The sequence below is a fragment of the Buteo buteo genome, chromosome 8 (assembly GCF_964188355.1).
Source record: "Buteo buteo chromosome 8, bButBut1.hap1.1, whole genome shotgun sequence".
NCBI classification, from domain to species: Eukaryota; Metazoa; Chordata; class Aves; order Accipitriformes; family Accipitridae; genus Buteo; species Buteo buteo.
In genome coordinates, this window is record NC_134178.1 from 24,308,103 (window position 1) to 24,330,597 (window position 22,495).

At 39.1% G+C, this 22,495-nt stretch overlaps 1 protein-coding gene across 4 annotated transcripts in view; it reads right to left on the minus strand.

The window, feature by feature from the left end:
- Positions 1-13,036: 13,036 nt before the first annotated feature.
- Positions 13,037-22,495, minus strand: part of USP25 (ubiquitin specific peptidase 25) — a 92,819-nt gene continuing 83,360 nt past the window's right edge. For all 4 annotated transcript variants that reach the window (XM_075033920.1, XM_075033919.1, XM_075033921.1 and 1 more), the window contains 6 exons: positions 21,931-22,109; positions 21,027-21,105; positions 19,112-19,191; positions 14,973-15,096; positions 14,096-14,291; positions 13,037-13,632 (listed from right to left, as the gene is read on the minus strand). In XM_075033920.1, the coding sequence (XP_074890021.1) occupies positions 13,460-13,632; positions 14,096-14,291; positions 14,973-15,096; positions 19,112-19,191; positions 21,027-21,105; positions 21,931-22,109 (831 nt within the window). In that variant the 3' untranslated portion in view covers positions 13,037-13,459. The remainder of the gene's footprint in view (positions 13,633-14,095; positions 14,292-14,972; positions 15,097-19,111; positions 19,192-21,026; positions 21,106-21,930; positions 22,110-22,495) is intronic.

Below are 22,495 nucleotides of genomic sequence, written 5' to 3' on the forward strand. Positions count from 1 at the left end.
AGGTGATGACGAGACTACACAACTCCAAGTTTTGTGTTCCTCCCTGCCTCAAGTGAGTATCAGGTCCACTTGCTGAAGGGCCATATTTACTCAGGGATACCTGCTCATAAACCACAACAGACAATACTCAGCTCTCCAAAATTGAAAGCACGTTTCTGAGAAGCATATAATCAATCTTTCAGAGGAGGAATAGGGTAGGAATCTATTTTTCATACTTTTATAACCCCTCATTACAACATATCACATTAAGAATTTTCCAAGCATGCGTCATTTCAGACCGTACAGGTTACAACTACATATTCCCACTGAATGTTTCCATTACAGCATAAACTTTGCTGAACGAACTACACAGAAGACTTACAAGCCTTGCTGGACTATGTTAGTTTTAACACATAGGACAGTGAATCAGTTCAGAAATCTCCCAGTATAATCTAGGAAGAGCTTAACAGCAAAACCGAAGACTATAATGACAAAAAACTACTTACTGCACTTTCATTCCGCAAAAAGGTATGCATATAGCTGGTAATAAAGTAAGGGCAGGTAAAGGTCTTTTTGTTTGGAGTTTATAAAAAAAAAAAAATCGCTGTTTTTATTTTACATCTCCTACTGTTGTAGGTACTCCATTAAGAAAAATTCAGTATCAGTCTGGCATTCCATAGCTACAGGTTGCTCACTCCAGGCTGAACCCAGCAAATTTGCATAAAAAGAACAAAGATCCATGTGATAAAAGAACTGAGTGTTATTACCACATCCACTAAGTCCATCCTTGACTTTCCGCAAACTGTCTCTCTGAATATTTTGTAATGATAAGATGTGCAACTGAAGAGTTACTGCTACTTTTCAGAAAAGCATTTGGAAGCGGAACTATAGAAAAAGCTCAGCACCAGAAGCATGACATATTTCCTTCTATTCAGTGCCAGGATTTTGGTAGAGCCAGCTGGCAGCTGAGGACTGTTGTCAGCTCTCGAGCTTTCCATTTGCAAAGTGACAGAAGTCCACCATCACCAGGCTGATACCCATATGATGTGCTGCCAGCAGTCCACAGTGTGACACAGCCAGAATAATAAGGCTGAGCTCTGTGTAGCAGGTAGAACATCATCTTTGGTCAAGAAAGCAGGAAGGAAAGCAGCAAGCACACAGCAGCTGCTGCATTCATGAAATCCATCCAACAGCAGGTCTTTAGCATGGACACCACAAATGGCCTAGTGCTGGCCTCGGTTCTCTAGGTCTTGCAGGGTGCTATAACTTACAAGCAGTGGAAAAGTATTACAGCAAGAAAGAAAAATACAACGGATCTTGAGAGTTGGGGATTTAAACTTCTTGGTGATATATGAAAATGGAATATCAGAGAGATTTTGTGCTGTAAATTTGGCTTCTATCTAATAGGGCAAGTTTGAGTAAATAAACATGTATCTTCTTTTTTGCCTATATGACTTCATATACTGTTATGTTGATATGGGTAGAAAAAAATTTTCAGAAGTCCTAACGCACATTGGGCAAGGAAAAATACTCGCAGGAAAGCTCTTGTAGATATGCTACAGCAGACCCAATTTCCATCCATCTTTATGATTTTGATCATGAGCATATCTAAACATCTCTGGTTATCTCTGACATTTTCAGATAGTGCTATTTTGGCCTTGCACGCATGGGACTGAGTGACGCAGAGGAGCAAACATTGAGCACCACTTAAATTCATCAGAAATGAAAAAGTCACCAACAGTCCTGGTCCAAAATTTGTAAAAGACTAATCATACCTTCCAATATGTGCAGCAAATATTATGCTGCTTTGTAGCTTTTTCCCTCACTACAACTTTGGCCAGCCATGTACTCTGTAATGTACATCTGAGGGTTTTGCCCAGGAGGAACTCCTTACCATCTGCAGGGTGAAGAAGCATTGTAATATGTGCCATTAGAAAGGCAAACACAAAGGCAAGACAGAGTCAAAGGAGAGAAAAATATCCCTCTGGGGAGAGTTTTCTCTCTTCATTCAGCCTCCTGGTACAATGTCAGCTAGTTTCGTGACTGGTAAGTATGCAGAGGGTAGGGCAGAAAGCTACTTGGGCACATACCCAGCCCAGCGTTACACACTGAGAACTTGCACTCGTGCACTTGCTGCCAGAGCACCACCATCCTCTCCTGCACCCTGGTCATGGCAGAGTGGGGCCCCAGACATTTTCCCTGCCCTCCCTCATACCAAGGAACGACCTGACCTTTGCCTGCCCTCCACTTGCCAGCATTGCAAGTGGAACCAATAGCTGGCTGCAAATTAGATCAGTACATGCTGACATACCACTCTGGAGAGCCTGTTTAAAAGGTTAATAACTTTTTTAATCCAATTAGAGAGCATAATTAGCTAAAGTAATCTTTGGTCTGCCTACTAAATCTCAAACTAGATGAACACAATAAAGATTAATCTCTTCTTCTTTTTTTTCGTAGGCACCAAATAGGATGCTAGAGACTGCCGATCACCTCTGTTTTCAGGTAGGCACCACGATGATGCCTTCTTCAGAGCAAGTTCAAATACAGCAGAAAAGCTCAAGCCACAGACCTTGTGTACCAGTGTCATGACTGAAGTATTGTGATGCTGATACTTCAATCCTGACAAACAGGTAGGCAACACTGCCATACACACTACCATAGAAACAAAACTGCCAATTTTGGAGTAGCTAACATGACACATTTGGTCAAAATTATCTGATTTGCTAGGAATAGTAGCAGTTAAAACTACAGTGCCCAAAATTATAGACAGCGATTTTATTTCTTCATTCATGTACCTCTGGGGAATTTTTCCTTTGTGACTTAGACCAAACTCAGATCATCCTGTTTTCACCGTTGTTTCTTCATGTGCATGCATTTCCAAACAGGCAAGAAACCTGTTAGTTAGTTACTAACCCACTAACTAGTTAGTAGGTAACCAGCTCTAGGCATTCAACTGAAACCCCATTCCATCATTTCATAAACTGTTCTTTCTCTTCCCTGCTATGCATCAATAACAGCCATAAAAAACCCAAACCAAATCAAAACAAAACCCCCCTAATTTCCTAGAAACTTTAAAAAAAATAAATTTAAAAAATCTCTAACAAAAGCTCCTGAAAACTTGCAGAGTATGGCTATCCTGAGTCTGTCATTAGCACACAACTTCAAGATAGAAAGACTAAATTCAAAACACGTCAGATTATTTTTAAACATCTTCTAATACGCTATCCTCAATTCTCTTGTTCACAGGCACCCCAGGATTGCGAAAAGGCCCACCAGTTTCCTAGGAATGCTTCCTGGGAGCTGGTACGTCCTGCCAAAGCTGCAAGATTGGTACCAATCAAAAAGTGAATTTCAGAGCAAAAGGACCAGTTGCTACAAACGTTGCACTACCACTGGCTGGCCATTTTAAAATCAGGAAGCTGTTTAGCATGAAGGGCAACATTAACTACAGCCATGAGAACAAACTACTGAAAGAAGCTACCCTAACAAAATACCGAATCACTTCGGGCTTTCTCTGGTGAAAGCTACACCTTATTTCCAGCCCAAGGAAAGAAAGAAAGTGTGCCGATTCACATGAAGACATCAGCAAAGAAGCGTAAAATTATTTTCCCTTGCTGCAGCCAGCTGCAGGTACGAAGCATCATGAGAAAAAAAATAACATCCACGGGACCTCTGCGCAGGCAGGGCAAAGCGTAGCGTTAACTGCCAAAAAAGTCAAACGTATTTTAAGACACCCCTAGCTTTTGAACGACTCGAGCAGCTTCGGTGTTCCTCCAGGAACAAAGCACGGGGAAGGGCTGCCCAAATCTCCCTTTACGCATCCCACCGGAAGCCCGAAGAGCTGCGCGGCTGCCGCCGGCCACTCCTCTGGCCCGCCGAGGCTCGGAGCGAAGGGGAAACGAGAGCCGCAGGCAACGACCCGCGGCGCCCCTCGCCCGCCGCTCCCGGCCGGGGCCCGCCGCGGCGGCGGCGGCTCAGTGGCGGCCGCTGGCCGCCGGGGGTCGCCCCAGCTCCGCAGACGGGCAGCGGCGGCGCCGGCTGCCCCCGCCCCGGGGCCGGCGCACACGGACACGGCGGGCAGCGCCGCGTCCCGCGGGGCGGGGGCAGCGCTCGCTTCCCCCCACCCGTGTCACCAAACCCCACCGCGGTCAGGCGGTGGGAACCGCAGCCGCCCCCCGCTACGCGGCTCCAGGCAGCCCGCGCCTTTCCGTGGGAAGAGCAAGCTTGTCGCCGGGTCCTACGGGCGATGGCGGGGTGGCGGAGAATCAGGCCCGAGGGAAAGTGGCCTCGACGCGTGGGAAATGCCATCTCCTGCCCGCCTGTGCCTGGAAATCTCTCGCCCAGGGGCAGAGAGCAGCCCGAGGTCTTACAGAACTACGGCCCTGAGCACACGCAACGCCCGCCAGCTGTTGCTCTGCAGTTTCTCATCACCCAAAGCCAGACTTCGGTACTTTCAGTAAATCTACAGACAGAAGAAGTTGAAAACATTTCAGAATCCTTTTCCCCTGGAGATTAAAACCCCACAGCCTTCCCAGATAAGCAGCTGTCTCCACCACTGCAGAAAGCATTCACGTTTTGCTTCAGGCCTTAGCAGACCCTAGTCCCTGAGGCGATACGTCATCAGAGACTCTGAAGGGATCACTTACACCATTAGGCTCTCTAGAAAATGCAAAAAGTATGACGGGCATAAAAACAAACCAACCCCAGACCAGACAAAACGCACAGGCACTCTAAAATCTGCAATATAAGAGCACTGTCAGTAATACATATGTTCTATATACACATAAAGAAGAAAGGCTGTCCCAATTAACACATTCTCTTTAAATGATTTCCTACATAGGTCCACCGAAGAGCTCAACAGGAAAGTTAAATAATAAGAATTATGTATAGACTATCACTGAGCACTCAAGTGAAAACTTCCAGATTCCTAGTTGAGGGAGATGGGCCATTTAAGATAAGAAATAGAAACTTTTAAAATATTTTAATACAGTAGGTAAGAGCTTGGTCAAAACTGAATAGGAAACTCCAAGTACGTTAACTGTATTCCTCACCGTTAGGCTGTCACCATGTAAGATTTTTCAGCAAGCAAAGGTTTCAGTTTTAGCATATATGTGGTCATCTGCACTCTGTCTGATGTCATTTTAACCGGAGTGTTTATCTTTCCCTGGTGTAGGAGGCTTACTACTAATTCTGAAATTTGTAACTTGGGGACTCAACACGTAGAAGCAGCTTCCCATATGCACCCTGATCATCTCCTACACAACCCTGCTGCACATGCTGTCGGGACATTTGCTATTACCCTTGAGAACCATGAAAACTCTTTCATGACAGCACACTGTGCTGCTGTCAAAGAAAGTCTAGCGTCAAGTCTAACTGCATCAAGTGGTACAGGGAGTTCCGCCATTACCTACGGGGAGAGACCACAGACCACCAGAGGAGCTATTCCATTACAGTCTCGTGGCTCTTCATGCTGCCCGAGATGGCTGTAAGACCAAAAGTTTATGTTTTATTCCAAAGACATTCTTGTGGTGCCATGACATACAGGTTTCTTGTTACTGGGACCTACTTTCTAGGAGAAGCAGTCAGGTCCTTAAAGACCTCTTCCTCAGTGAGCTGAAATACAAGCAATAACTGATGAAATCTGAAAACACTGTAAAATTTGAGGCAAGGATATACATTGCCATGAGTCAGTCAATTACACTGTAGCTGAGACTACTCAGTGAGCTGGATTCAGTCCAGTGCTTCACTATTTAGTAAGCAAGAACATCACTTCACTTACCCAACAGGGCTAGTACCCTAGAAAGGAGAGGCTCAGAAGGGACTTGAAGTAAAAATGAGCTTGCAGGTGCGACACTAAACAGGAGAGCGGCAAAGCAGGCACTCAGCCAACAAAGCAGGCTGCTGGTGGACAGACTTGTCAGCTCCGCACCCACTCTGCCGATGCACGAGCCTGGAGTCGCAGTTCTGCCGACGACAAGGGGAAGGAGGGGAACAGCCAGTGCAGAGAGTGACTCCTGTGGAAAAGAGGGGGCTCCTCCCAACTGTTGCCATCCTTCCCACTTCCAGAAACAGCATGCCTGGCTCCCTAGGGCTCCTGCCCAAAATGCACCCATTTCTTCTCCCTCTTCTAGAGCAGAAGGGAGCCCTGCTCCTCTGCCTCTCATGGCCAAATCTAGCTTTGCCTACACTGCTGAGAAGTGTTGAATCTCCTCTGGTCAAAGAGCCTGCAGTTGATCAAATGCAAGATGAGGGAACGCAGCAACCTTCACTCTCCTGCTCTGCAGAAATACTGATGGAATATCTCTGTCCATTCACACCCGAGTGTTTCTGTAGCTGATAACACCTCTCATTTCTTTTCTGTTTTCTGCTGGGATCAAACTCCACAGTACTTTCACTCTGGAAAGAGCTGTTACACTACAGTATTTAGAAGCCCTCAACATTTACTCATAGTCCAGCACTTCCCTTTAGACTTTCTTTGTACAGCACCCTTTTATAGAGGGCTTGAAAACAGCATTTATAACCACTAGCACACCACTTAAAACTAAATCATACAATCTTAAAAGCAGAAATAATACAAGACAGGTTAGTTTAAAACTGGCTATATTACTAGCCTCTCTTCCTCTCTTAGCCAGAGCTTACCAGTATTTGGTAGCTAGCTTAGCCCTCTTGTAACCCTCTTTGCCAAACGAATTTTTTCCTTAAAAGAACATCATAGTCTGCCCCGAGCCCACTACTTAGTTTCAAAAGTGCATTAGTTGGGGGCAGTGGGGAATTAGACAAGTAATAGGACAGAAATAACTGAGGATAACTGTGAAGTTTCATAACTTCACTGAGCTTCTGATAGAAAATAGCCATCCAAACTCATCATACTTTCTTGCTTATCACCAAGAATTGACATTATGCATTTACAAAACAAGCAAACCTATATAAAGCAAAAAGCCCACAAAATTGCTACAAAGCAGATAAAAATCCATCATAAACACTTTGAGTCAGTATTTTTAGCTGTATGCCTGCTGCAGGAACAAAGACAAGAGAACAAACACACTATCCATACAAGTGCCCTCCCTAAGGGATTATGGCCAGTTTTAACACTTGCCAGATTTTACCTAGTGGCTTCTACTTTCTTAGAAAAAATACTCAACTTTCCTAATCTTGTGGGGCACTGTGTCAAGGGAGAAATTATTTTACTTTGTTACTAATTAGAAAACATCATTAAGGCTCTTCTGTCAACTACAACCAGCAGGTAATTAACTCCACCACTTTCCATTTCAGTAAAACAAGTTCACAGAGCACAAAGAACTACAAACGGTCTTAAGTCCAGATAACACACAGATGTCACTGTCTTCAGTGGAAAAGACAAGAATGATGGCAAACAAAATCAGTACTGTTTTACTTGCCCAGCGCAAAGCATTTGAGTAACAGGATTAAACTGGACCAAGAAAAAAGGGAGGGGGAGTCAATTCTTAAAACACAGCAGTATAAATCTTTATATGCAAAGTATATTGAGGACTCCATCCCACAGATGGAGAAGTGAGAAATCATCTGTTCAAGCATCTTGCAACAACCACATAACTAAAATCACCATCAGCTGAGAGCGGAACAAGTGTCTGTGCCAAATACAATGACAGGTCTTAATCTCATGTTCAAACGCATTGGAACAAATTTTCCTTCAGAAATTCAAAGGAAAATTGTACATATTCCAAAACAGAATGTACTTGTTCAAAACAGACTGTAAGCATGGAAGGGAGAAGATACATATTTTGAGCATCCAAACTCAACTTGGACTTCTCAGAACAGTATTATCTCCCTCAAGGAATGGAAGTTTTGTTATTTGATTGGGGGGGGGGGGGTGTGTTGGTGTATTTTGGTTGGTTTTTTTGTTTGTTCGGGTTTTTTTTAAAGAATCTGCTTCATGAGATGCAAAACTTAAAGAATCTTTCCAAACAAAATAGCTTCATAAACAGATTACAAGAACGTATTACCTTGAGCTGTTAAAAGTTACACAAGATTTTCAGTTCCATAGATCAAGGTTTCTCTCAAAAGCCTAACACTCCAACCTCTTCCCTAAGAAAGCATAAGGTTTTCTTCAAACTGCATTACTTAACGCTGACTTTTTTTTGCTTAAAACTTACTTGAAAAAATGTTTTTTCCTAATCCATATAAAAGTTTACTATGTTTACGTAGAAATTCCCTCCACCTTATGATTCTGTATTATCTGTAATAAAAAAAAGCAACCCCTCCCCAAACTCCCACAGGTTTTCCAAGCCCTAAGTCCACAGTTTAATTCAAAGTTTCACTATTACAGTACAAGGTCACAGACAAAATCCAAGTTTTGTTTCTTGAAGGAAATCTATAGGAATTATTGCTCTCTCCCTGTTTCCTGCATGTCCATGAAATACAAATGGGTTCAGAGAACTTTAACACAGATAATGAAGAAGATACAGTCCCACAAAGTGATAGGAAATACCTAGATACAGAACACAGATATGGGTAGGGACTGCACAGATACCAACTTAAGCCAGCACAGCAAGACATAGCTGCTTTTTGCCAAAATTTATGTTTGACTGCAGTTTCAATAATTCAAGACAAGGTATGAGGATCAGGGTAAACTGAAGATTATTCAACATCAGAAACAGCCTCTACAGCCTTCATAAAACCTGGATAGACAGTGCCGAGATACAGTACACGAGACACCCCTCACACTTCTCAAGTGCCCACTTCAGAGAGTGCTCGGTTAAAGCAGTCTCCAACAAATTATTTACTTTTTTTTTTTTTTAAACACGCCAAGAGACTATACAGAAAAAGTCTGCAGCTTGAGCTAACTACCCATAACTTTCCTATTTCAGGCTCTCAAATGCTGAGTTGCCAGACAGCATGGGCGTGGACAGTGTTATTTGACCCACAGATCCTGCAAAGGCATACACACCAGAGCAGTTCCAAGAAAAGCACTCAGAAGCTTGTAGTGGTAAAAATTGAATCCCACACTAATCAGATGGAAGCAGAATAATCCTGGTTCACTAGCTCTACCTGGTTGTGAAGGCACGATGGTTGATGGTGAAGCAAAAACTAAACAAACTAGAAAGCTTGCAAAGTGGATACTGAAGTGACTTAAATAGGGAACAGCAGGGCGGGGGGGGAAATAAAAAAATTAGTGAATGAAAGAACCATGGGGCCCAAACCTTTATATGAGAGGTACTTCAATTAAGATATGAAGGGAGAGATGAAGGATGACCATATCCTTAACATTCATTATGAATCCATCCAGTGAATGCCATTCTGAAGCCTTCCTCACTCTATGTTTCTCAGCCTGAGAGAATGGGATTTGGTGTGATCCTAAGCACCAGAAAGCAAGTCAAGCTCTTCTTTCAAAGTGCTGCCTCAAGAAGCTATTTCTGACAAGTGTCTCTTCCTGCTACTTACAGTGAAGATCTGAAACTCATGGTGAAGAAAAGTTTGTAACTAAGTCCAAGAATTTAAGGGCACGACAAAATTGCAGCACGTATGTATACGGTAGCGATGGCCAGAGCTGTAAGAAATACAGCTGTCTGCAAGTTTTGTGGCTGTTTTGTGGCTTTGCTCCCATAAGGATCAAAACTGAAATAGAAGAGCAGTAATGTTCTGCTGATGCAACCTCAACCAGGGGAATACCAATATCATTAGTTTGTCTACAAAGACACTCCTTAGGAATTAAGAGTGTTTTCAGTTAAAAGCTTACCCATCAAGCCCAGGATTTCAAAGGATCTTCAAGGACACAATATGTAAAGGAAAACTGGATACCAATCACATGAAAAATAATTCTGTTTCACTTGAAAGAATCACTCCCTTTTTGAATTCCACCTACTGCATTTTGCTAAAAGACCTCTTTGGAAAAGAGCTTTTTTTATATCTGTATTAATATCCTCTCCAGAAGCAAGTAATGGCAAGATGCAACCACCTCCCTCTCAATCCCATGACTGATACCCATTTTTCTTGCATTCTTTTAGACATAAAACCAGAATACATTTTAAAAAAATTAAGATACATATTTATGTTCGAAAATGCTGCATAAATGAGGTGATTTATTATATACTTGAGTGGTTCATTTTTTTCATCAACATTCTTAACTTGTGCTTACATAAAGCCTCCCACAGGCATTTGGACTCACTGGATTTTGAGGAAAGGAAACAGCACAAAATGAGTAACGTAAACAACCATTGTTTCTCTTTATGGACCTTTGTGTTTGTTGGACAGTATCAGATTGTTCCCTGTGTGCTACTCTTTGTTGGGTACCTTTCTGGAGCTGCAGTCTTCACATGCATGCTTGAGCAACCTAAAAATAATCTGAAAGATATTTAATACAGACATTACCAGGTTGTTTTTTTGTTTTTTTTTAATGTCTGAACACGAAGCATATGCTTTTGACTATGCTCATACTTCACATTTTCTAGAGCAAATCTGTTCATTGCATCAGTTATTCACTGCAGTTAAAGTACAGATTGTCCACAAAGCAATGGTGACTCAGTAATGAAGGTCTAAGTCTACCCCCTTGCTTACGGTGTCATTTCAACATCACCACATCCAAGTAGTACAAATTCACTCATCAATCCTCTTCGTTTGTTCAGATTAATTCTGCTGGTTCTCATGGACTTCTGCTAGGCTGGAACTAACAGATCTGTTACAGCAGCTTTAACTAGAAACAACAGGATATTTGATACTACCAAAAAATCAGTTAAAAGTGCAGCAATATGATAGGTCAGCTAAAAAGACAACACATTGGGGGGGTGGGGGGGGGCAGGGGGAGGGCACATAACTGAAAGACTGCAGTGCCTTATGGGTCCTTCATGTTATGAAGCAACATCTGGAAAAAAAACCCTTGCATTTAATTGATGGCACAGGTGATTTAGTAAATGAATTTGGGTTAAATTCCCTTAATCTTTTTGTTCTATAAAGTGAAAAAAGCCTGATAAAAATCTCACAGTTCCACACTGAAGAGAAATATCTACTTATGTTATTCAGTCACAGATTATTAGGTAGCCAAATGAACAGTATTGCTTTAGTACCTTACAGTTACTTGTATAGGTTTTGCGCTAAGTATCGTGAATCCAAGCTAGCAGCTACCTTACTGCAGTGAAAAGAGCAAGGTTTTTAGGACAAAAATAGTGCCTTAATGGTTCAACTGAAGGTTTAAATTCATACGAGTTATTTAAAAGATAGTAGAATAGTAAAATACTTATATATTTATTTCTGCTCTACTAGACAGACCTCAAGTCAACTCAAAAATTCAGGTCATTGCAAATTAATACATATTTAACTTCAGTACTATGAACTACAATGGACTATTTTCATATTTTAAGAACCTGAAAAAACCTGAAACAAAAAGAACAAATAATCTTATCCTTGCTTGCTTCCTTTTAATTTAAATATTTTAGATATTCTTCTCAAGTCAAATACTTTTTTCCTCTTTTTTACCTTATGAAGAGTGCCTTTTGCCCAGTGTTTGTCATGGAAGATTACACATATGATGAGGGTAACTAGTTCCTGCAGGGTTAAAGGGGAGCTTTCCTTAAAAGTTTTCACAAACATTCGAATTCAAAACCTGTTAGCAACAAAGAAATAAAATTGCTCTTTCACTTTTAATTGCTTTTACCATTACTGAAAAATGCAAACAAAAAGTCTAATCTGTTCAAAACCTTGTTTAAAAATACACAGCACTAAGTAGGCATATTCTCGAGTTTCCAAAGTGCAACAGATGTCAAATGTGAAATCTTTGAAAATGCATCTTCACCCTTTTCATAATATGCATATCTTCTTCTTTGAGAGGTGATATTTCACACATCAATAGTTTCAGACCTAAAAAAAGGCTTCTGAGGAGTATTGCACTTGTAAGAGTTCAATTTTTTTTTTTTAAATTTGATAAAATAAATGGATAGTCTGATAAAGTATGAAGCACTCAAATATTGAAAACAGAAGAGGAAAACATCCCTAAAAAGATTTTGAATTGAAGGCCACACTCTATTCACTGCATATTGTGATCCAGTTTCTCTCAAAGGTGAACTACTTTCAAGACTGCTACGTACCAAGACTGAACTCTGCCTCTTCTTGCATATGAGATGCCTACATTTATGCCCGCTACATTTCTAGGTGGTCTGAACTAAATCACTACTTCCCTCCCTCTGTGTTCTTTTATTAGTAGGTATTTGAATAATCACCACTTAAAAGCCTGTAATGAAAAGTTGAGTGCCGCTCCAATAAAAACATACAAACAAATATTCACATATTTTACTGTTCTAACACAAAATGTTCTCTATAAAGAGCAGGAATCAAAATAGTGTCAGGTAACAGGATTACCTAAAGGACACAATAAATTTCTTTTTCCACAAAATAATTAAGCTTCTTCATTAAAACCAGACAGTATTTCAGTTCTACAAAACAAGCCCTATAGATCTTTCTTTTACTTGCAATAGAAATTTAATTAGGACAGATAAAAGACTTCTGAGATATTTTGTTGCAACAATAGCAACCCATTTAAAGAAAGGAATTAACGTAAGGTTTTATTTCTGGTCACTTACATGACTAAAATACCAATAAAAAAAAAAAAAGGATTAATTCTTAAGCTTCACAAATTCCACTTTTTTAAAACCTGTATTTCCTCTACTTGAATCAATTTCTAGAAAATTTTGCTCAGGGGGTATTATATATTTCTACTGAAAATATCTTTTTTTTTTCCCCCCCTTTTTTTTTTTTTAGAATAGAAGGAAGATGCCATTATTGTTTTGCTTCAAAAGCCAGTCGCTACTATCAGAATAGACTTGGCATGGCCACAGACACACACAAAGTGTTCAGGTGCAGTATCATACAGATCAGTAAAGAATATACAAAAGAAACGTAGTGTATAATACTGTGACAGTTTTTCAATATATTCACATACGGTAATCTCCGACTACCTGTAACTAAACTGACCATAAATCCTGAAAAACCTTGTCTATAAAATTGAGTAACCCATCAATATACTGTATCTCTTCTAAAAATACCCATATTTTACACTAATATACAACGTATCTGCTTGCAAACACAGAAGTAGCCATAAATAAAACTTTATTCTTTCATTTCATTTACAAGCTACCAAGTACCATGTATTTACACAGCACTGGACACTTAAAGTAGTTGCAGTCACAAAATGATCCAGACAGCTGTTGATAAAGTAAAGGATCTTAAGATAAAAGCAAAGTAATACTGTAACAGATAAGTGGCAAAAAGAGCAGTTTTGCCATAATGATCAGACTTGCATGTTGCATCAATTCTGGTTGAAACGACTGAGGGCCATGCGATTCTCAGCTTTAATTGTTTGCAGTCTGGCTAAAGTTGTACAGTCATTTCTCTTTTGCAGTTATTAAAATAAAAAAGTTAAAAACTATAGCAGCAACAAGCAAACCCTGTGACAGGAAGGCAAGGTTTAAGAACTAAAAAAGTTTATACAATGTGCTTAGGAAGGTTGCAGAATTTATCTTCCATCAGCTGGAGTTCGACTGAGTGACAACATGATTCGGGCGTATCTTTCACACAGTTCATGTGTGGAGTAGGAGGGTAACTTTGGTGGGTCATTGAAACCTTTAATCTCTGTAGAACAATCTAGCAGTTTTGGCAGGAAATCTGTCAGCTTTTCTTGCAAGTTAGCTGCAAATAAAACAAGAAAAACAAACATAAGCATTTATGTCTGCATGTAGAATTCTCCTTTTTCTGCCCAACATTGACTTATTTTTTATTGGTGGGTGGGAAGAGGAGGAGTTTCACTTGGAATAATCCACTTTCTTCAGGTCTGCCAGCAATAATTAGGACATATCAATTCCTAGTAAGATGTTAATATAAACACCCCTTCAGATGGTCTAACACCACAAATGTTTCTCCATTCAAAAAGCGTGTTTCCTTTAAGGCTTAATACCCCAGTGCAATATATGGAAAAACTATTTACTTAAATGTCTATGGGATAATTCAAGTCAAGGTAGCTCAAAATACATTACCAAGGCACAAAAGATAGAAGCTCAATTCAAGACATTGAAAACATCACATTTATATATATTTAAAAAAAAAAAAAAAAAAGTTTGCAAGGGCCTTTTACCTTAATGAATAAATGACTTACGTTCCATTTCTTGTCCAAGATAGGAACACCAACGGTTTCTCATATCTTCCACAGCAACAATATCTTTTTCTTCCATTTCATCCACCAGTAGTAATGGCAAACACGGGACAATAAGCTCGTTCATAATGATCAGGCCATTATTTACTTCCTGATCATCTCCTGATTCAAACAGTGCTGCAGCATGTTCATTTAGTTTCTTCATAAACCACCACAAAAAAGGAAAGCCTTTAAGTATACAGCATTTCACATTCTACCATGCATCAGTTTCTGTTTCTTTTAAAGCAGCCTTCCTACAAAGCTACCTGGTAATTTGCATTAACCACAGTTGCGCTTTAACATTTACAGCAATGATGCATATACTCTATTAAATCACTTGATCTTGTGCTATTCCTCAAAGATGCTTCATTTGATACCTGCCAACTCAACCTTTGCAGCTGTTCTTTTTAAAGACTGAGGTCCTATCACCTGCTTTTGTTTTCTCAATATTGCTAAAAGTGACATAATCAAAGAAAAAAACCCTTGTTTCCTGCTGATGCCTTTTCCAATATTTGTCTCCCCATCAAACTGTGGCAATAGGGTGAGTCTGACACCAATACTGTCAACAGTCGTTCCTAACTAGTCCAGACATGATGGCAATGAGCACGCTATTTACTATCATAAGGATGATGATTAATTATTCAAAAAGGAAAATGGGAATAAAGTTTTCCTTCTTACTTTGGCTTTTTTTCCTGACACAAATCTAAGTATTAACTTGTTAATGAAAGGTGTTTGGGGTTGGTTTTGGTTTACATGATGGCAACATTTTTCTACTAATTAATTTTGTTAAAGCTATTGCAGCAAGTTCAACTTTTTGAAACATACTTCACCCTTCACTTACTAGCAAACATTCTCGTCTGTAGTGAGATATCAGCTCTTCATCATGCCCTCTGTATGGGCCTTTGGACAAGAGTTCTTTGTTATTCTGGTAAGCATAGATAAGGTAGAGCAAGGCTTCCATATAGCTGAAGTAAAGTAAAGAAACAACAACATTAGATGCAACATCCAGGTACCACCTGTTTTAAGCTAACTACTGTGCTCTTCACAAGATAGGTAACTTCACTTGCTTGTTTGACTGTAAGTCCACCAGTCCCCACCAGTCTCTTCATAATGGTGTTTTTTCTACCACACAATTTTGTCTTTTATGCACATTACAACAATTTCTTTTATTATCAGGTTAGATCACTTGCACATGAAGTCTGATCCAAAGCTCACTGAAACCAATGTATATCATTTCACCCACTTCAAAAATAGCTTTGGATTATCCTTGAGTATACATGAAAACTTAAATTTTTCCTGCGTGCACTTATGTCACATTAGGTTTGATCTTCTGTTGCCATATTTATCTTGATAGTATTCTATACCTTAGCAAATAAGATTTAAAGCTGCCACCTTATTTCTAAAAAATAAACTGTGAATTTTTAGCCTCACTATAAGTTCTTCCAAACTACTGAAGTCTAAAGTGATGGAAACCACAACAGCATTTCAAAAGCATAAGTGCTAACAGACTGTTGATATTTCCATCTTTAATCTAAATGCAGAAGATAAATACAAGCCTAATTGCTAAAGGACGAGTAACAGAAGACCTAAGAACCTAACAGTTAATAATCAACAGATACCCTTCACACACAGATTAACAATCTCCCCTTATACTGCTGCATACCATTTCCAGCAAACAATTTAAACCATTAATTATCTGACTTACAGAAACCCAGTTATGACAGACAGTCACTGAAAGCAGTTCAGGCAGCTACCCTAAAAACAAGCAGTTAGAAATCTCATTTTTATTCAAACTAAAATAATCTAGGAAAAGAAATTTCCTAATGGAGTGTTAGAGGAACAGTACATTGTGCACTTACTCACTCCTAGTGAGAACAGGAAGTCATGGTTAAACTACCAAGACCAAACCACCAAACTACTAAAAATGGATAAAAGTTGTGTGAACACACAGAGGGCATGCCTGAAAAATACATGTCAGAATTTTCAAAAGTAGACAAACTCAAGACTTACAGTAATGCCTCCCAATGAGACAACATTAAAAGAAGGGAAAAGGCTACTTGAAATAGCAATAGTTCCTTAAAATTTTACCTTCTAATATCCCTCTTTAGAAGTGCAAGATGAAGCCCAATGCCATAATTTCAGAATCTACTGCGAAGTTACTTCTTCGACCATGAGATCTGCTCATAGTCCCTTGCAATTCTAAATATTTATTGCTTAAGTAATTAACATATTACAAGTACAGTCACTGTTCTCCACTTTTTTGTCCTCAAAACACAAAGCTGTGCTTTCATTAAAAGAAGTCCTATTACCCTCTCCTCAAGTCCATTTCTCCTGCCATGAAAACTCTTCACACCACTGATCACCAACACAACTGACCAGACAGCAGAAAACTTAATGTAGGAGAAAAGGGGAGAAGATGATTGCAAGCAACTGGAATTGCTGGATATAAAGCCAGAAGAGCAGGACCTTCTCTCCCCTTTCATTCTTAGTTCAGTTATTTGTGAAACTGCAGGTTGAAATTACAGTGACAAAACCTCAGTTGATCCAAATTAAAAACTTGCTGCAGGTAGTGGCATTATTCCCAGTCCCTATCTTCCTGCTCCTTCCCCCCGTTGTGTGACCTTTCCCTGAAACAACTACAGTGCAATCTAACAGCAAGGCAAGCTATTTTTAATTATTATTACTGAGTGAATACTGAAACTAGGCATGAAAAACATACAGCAAACTACATCTTTAATGTTGATTTTGTGTTTGTTCAACACAGCGTATCAGAGACCACCTGGATAAAGGCCAATTTTTGCCTCCATCTAGAGATTGAGTGCTGCTAGGTATCAATTAGTGTTATTAAAACTAAGAAAAGCTGGTCCACTGAGGGACATGAGTTTCTGAAAAAAGCCTCAAAACAGTCCTGTTAATGAAGGTCGTATTTCAGTTATGAAAGTCTATATTTTCATAAATATATTTAAAGTTACATTTTTATGATTTCAGTGTTAATAAGGGTACTGGAAGTGTTCATTAATTTAGTCTCTTTTTTTCAGAACAGAGATGGTACTACTGCCCTCTGGAGTGTACAAGACGTGAACGGCAATAAATATCTCAGTCCTTTGGGAACCTGTAGCTGACACATGGGTTCATAATAGCAATAGATGGCTTTAGAGAGGACAATGGATACCCAGATCCTCACCCACCCTCTAAGCATGCTTAAGTCTAGTCTTACTGTCTTTGTATTAAATACCTCTTGAAGCATTTATGAAATTGCATTTCTTGCCAAAGGGAATGAATACTACACTTCTTTGGATGTTAGATGAGTCTGATAATACCATACTTTTTTTATTTCTGACAAATATCAGAGTTTAAGACTGGTCATTACAGGCTTGTTTTCTAAATTACGAAGATGTTTGATAACAAACGCCTCATGCCAATTCTCCAAGTTAATGCAAATAATGGAAAACTATATAAAAAGCACTGTTCAGCACAAAGCAGAAACCTGTGCTTCCCTCCCTCCCCCTGGCAAAATCAGAATATAATATGTTAAGAAGCAGATTAGTGAAAACACTGGTATTTTACAGTCAAAGGTGCCATCCTGGAATCCCAGTGCCAAGGAACTTGAAGATCTTCCGTTCCTGCCTACATGCTTAAAGCGTGCATGAAGTCTGGGGTAACAAGGAGGGTTCCTATATACCACACCAACGCCCAAGACATTTTTGCCTCCTTAAGGGATCAAGCAGTACCAGAGTGTTTATTTTTCAAATAAGCCAGGTAATCTTCTGACCAACCTTTGTACATAAGCTGTTTAAGACTGACAAAGTGTAGCATATTGCAATTTAGATTATTAATCAACGTACTATTTATTACATGCTAGGAACCAGAAGACAAACCAAGACTACTATACATAGACATAGCTTGTTGCAAAGACAAGCCAATGTCTATTCCAATCAATCTTCCTGGTTTGTTTGGGGCCTTTCTTTTTTGGGAGCATACAAGACAAGAAAGAGAAATATGAAGCGATTTATTACAAAACATACAGAAAAGAAATTAAGTTTGATACCCACTACAATTCCTCTACCTACTGTGTTATACGGAAAAAAAAATAATCAGTGATTGACTACAGAATTGTTTTGACCATCAAAAGTTTGTATCATGTGCTCAATTTTCACACCACCAGTGTCAGCCACTGGATACTTTGCAGCTAATCATTTCATTCCTTTGGCTGGGCATGAGACGAGGAGGTACTTCTGAATAATTCCGTTTCAGACTCTTCTGCAGAATGCTTTGAGGCATTTATACTGTAATCAGCATCCTTGTTGCATGTAGTAGATCAGAGAATAAATTTTAGCTGTAGTGCGTTAAGTAAATAAATGTCACCAATCTTACATAGCCACAATTCCTGACTTCATTCAAAAAGAGAAGCAAAAGAATCACCACTGCCTCACGGAGCTAAGAAGAATTAGCTACAACTACGACAGTTATGCATTATAGTTTTCCTCAAGTATGTTCTTTTTTCCTGACCTTTAAAGCCCATCACGTGTGGAATTTTGGCTCAGACAATGCAGAAGGCAAAACTTTGCTTCTGTGGGAAGACCCCGTACAGATAAGACAGGGACTTGAATAATTGTGATTCCTGATGAAAGCAGATAAATGTATGTGCATGTGGTGCCAGAGAGGAAAGATTTTTATGTCCAAGGGATATCCACAGCACTCAAGAGTAGGAGAGAAGGAGGAACACGGGTACATGTGGAGGGTGCTCTGAAAAGAGTCCATGGCTTGATAAAGAGATTGGAAATGGAGATTAAGAACAGAAGTTGCTTGAAACTTTGAGGTAAATGTAAGACTGAAGACATTAATGGATCGAATAAATGCTTAACTTAAATGAACAACACTTTAAAACAATTCTTAATTTAAAAAAATAGCTTTACTTATCAATATTACATTTTGCCTTCAAATCGCTCTACTAAATTTGAGTTGTACACAACCACTTACCTCTTTTTTTGGAAAAACTCCAATCCTACCATGAGAAACATGGTTGTTTCCCTGAAATTTCTATAGTCTTGATGCCATCTCTGCATATAAGAAAGGGTATATAGAATTTCATCCACAAACATGAAATACAATTTTATTTTTTTTTAAACCACACACTTTACTTAGCACTGAATACTCACAGTTAGTGCTAAGAACCCCTAGTAAGTTCGTATGTGTGAAAAGTCTGCCTGAATCCCCCCTCCCTCAATAAAAAGAAAGTTTCTTAAGTATCTAAAATATTTCTAGATAAGATTATTTTTACCAAATGTATTACCATTTGAAAGGAACACAAAGCATCTTTGGAGAACCACAGTCAGAATTATGAGAGATCCCCTTTTTCTTCTCAAGAAGAGTTGAGAAGCTAATAGCCTTTTTTGTCTTCCCTCACTCAGTTGTTTACTCAGAAAGTGTTAGAAAGCTTTCTCATACACTAAACATTAAGCTTAATTTTCGATGTAAGAATGACATAGAAAAAGCTTGAGCACTTTACATGGGAAGTGACAAAAAAATCAAATGCAATTCAGACTGTGGAGTTGTTTATATTGCAGCAAAACATTTATCTTACTGCATCACCATTTATACAAAGTGACTACTGGTACACTTTACAGGTAAATGCTCGAACTGAGAAAGACACTTCTACTGCAGTTGGTTAGTAGCCAACTTTCAATTGCTCATTAAAGATAAAATAGGGGACAGCAAACCATAATACATAGCCACTTACAGATTCAACACAAAGAGCATGAGAAAGGGTCCATGAAATACCAGCTTACTATACAGGACAAATACTGATACAATCTTTGGAGAAACCACCAGCTATCTGCCTCAGGAGCTAAAAAAGTGGCACATATCTGCAGGGGAATAAAGACACCCCCACTCTCTCATTCTTAAAGCTAAGCCCAGAATTGTTTATTCTACCTGTGCAATGCCATTCAGCAAATGGTAAGATACTGAGCCTTGCACAGCCTAAAAAATGCAACAGAAATCCCACTATGAGCGTCCCTACCCCTCACAGGGTAGGGAGGGCACATTGTAATGTAGTAGCATCTACTGTAGGTCCTGAACTCAGTAACGAGAAATGACAAGTAAATATTTTTCATTTGGTTTGTTAAGGGATAGATTACTCCCATAGTCCTCCTGACCAAGCTGTTTGGACCTAATAGCACAATGATGAGATATAAGTGGTGCACTGGAATCTGCCTAGGACATAAATATCCACTGTTAAGAGGCCTTAATGAAGAGTATTATGGAGAGTTGAAACTGATGCTGTAAGACCAGCTACAGACTTAGCTTTAAATATGACATGAATTATTTTGGCAAATGTTAGTCACTATGATTTATTATCCGATATATGCTTTTTTTTCTTTCCAAATTTTTCTAAATAGCACAGGAGGAAAAATTAAATGCATAAACTGGTTATGTATGGTTTCAGCAAACAAAAGAATCTGGTGCTTGTAAAAAAATGGGAATGGCTGCAGAGACAGACAGAGGAAAAGCACAAGTGTGACTGCCTGTGACCTGGTTCTCAAAATGCTGGGCTTAGAGCACTCTCACTCCTTCACTGCTAGCTGTTTCTGATTAGAGAAAGCCAGTTGGCTTGTACGGTGATAAATTATTAGTGACGTTGAGACACATTAAGTAGTAAAGGACAGACTCAAACTTGACATTTATTTATGGCTCAAGTCATTGGAATTACAAATGTGGAAAAAACCCAGCTTTAGATCAACTGATCAGAACAGCCTTCCTACAAATAAACAGTCTTTCAACAACCAGTTTTAACTTCTCAGTGTAAGACAAGAAGAAATTTATGTAGATAAAATTCAGCTTACTGATAACTATTTCACATTACAATTTAATGCAAAGCATAAAAAACACTGACCTCGTATTCCTCCATGTTTACTTCATCTGGCTTTATCATTTCAAGTTTAGCTTGAGCAACCTTCATTATGTTACGGCACCTTACAAAAAGCAACAAGAAATCATGGAATATTACTGGAAATTCGCAAAGGATATTATTCATACAAAGATAGCAGCCTAAAACAGTATAAGCTACAGCCTTATGCAAAACAGCATGAAAACACAGTGGAAAATGTGCTTCTTCTTATGCATGGCATAATCAGCAGGAGAGGGCATACTTTTGAAGTATGTATGATGGGGGCCTGTGCTATTTAAGAATTAATCCTTTTTTTATTTTGCTACATTGCCACATTGCTTAGTTGTTCTTTTTAATTTAAAGTTCAGATGGCTTGAAACTCCCCAATATTTACTTTGCAAAAGTAACATTAGAGGATTATTCACTACACAGAAATCAGACTAACGTTCTTTACCTGCCAATTTATTTATTTATTTAAATAAGTAAATATACGGAGTTTTGAGTGGAAAAGAGATAACTTACTTGAAAGCAAGACAAAGTCTATCTAGCTTGCAAGGTTTTGCTGTCTACTGCTGGCTTTCAGGGCAGTGAAGAAATGCAAATTACACAGCCTTACACACTGTTTTGAAAGCAGGTACAGAAACCTATGTGCAAAATTATGAACAACACTGAGCATTTCTCCTTATTTCATACCAACAGAAACCCAAGTTCTTGTTTACTCTTTATAGAGATTTTTATAAAGATTATTTTTCTTTTTTTTTTTTTTACACTTGCAAGCTATTAACTAGAAGGTGAAGCCAAACACATTAGCCTTCCCTCTATTACACGCACAATCTGAATATGAAGGGGCATCTCCACACATCAGAGAACATTCATGAGCACAGGAAATGAGACATGCAGATGTTATTACCTTTCATCAAAGCTAAGATTGTGATCTCCAAACTGTTCCAATAATGTTCTCTCAATTATCTTCTTTGGTGCCTGGTTTTGGATGAAGTAAACAATCGCATGACGCAAACGGTAATCACATTCAGGTGGTGGATCTTCCTGGGCTAATTTTAGCAAACGCGTGTATTCCAATTTAATTGCCTAAATAATTTAAAAAATATACATTATTCTTTCTGGCTTTGAACTCTTAAATATCACAGATAGTAACAGGATAATTCATGTCCCATGGACTTTTGTCTACAAAATAATTCTTTAACAATTCCATAGTCCACCCTTCTAACAAGTCTGAACTATGTTTAAAAAAGAAAAAGAAAAACAAACAAAAAAACGCACAAAACCCCCCCAGACAAATGGTAAAGTTGTTCCTGCCTCTCCCCAACTAAAGGACCTTTACTTCAAAAGCAGCTCCAATCCTGTGTTACATCTCCCTGAGACAAGGTTTATCCAATCCCCAGAGAGGCTTCTTTAAGCATTTACAGTCCAAAAGCAGTATAAGATTTCACACACTTTACTTAAAGGAATCTTCT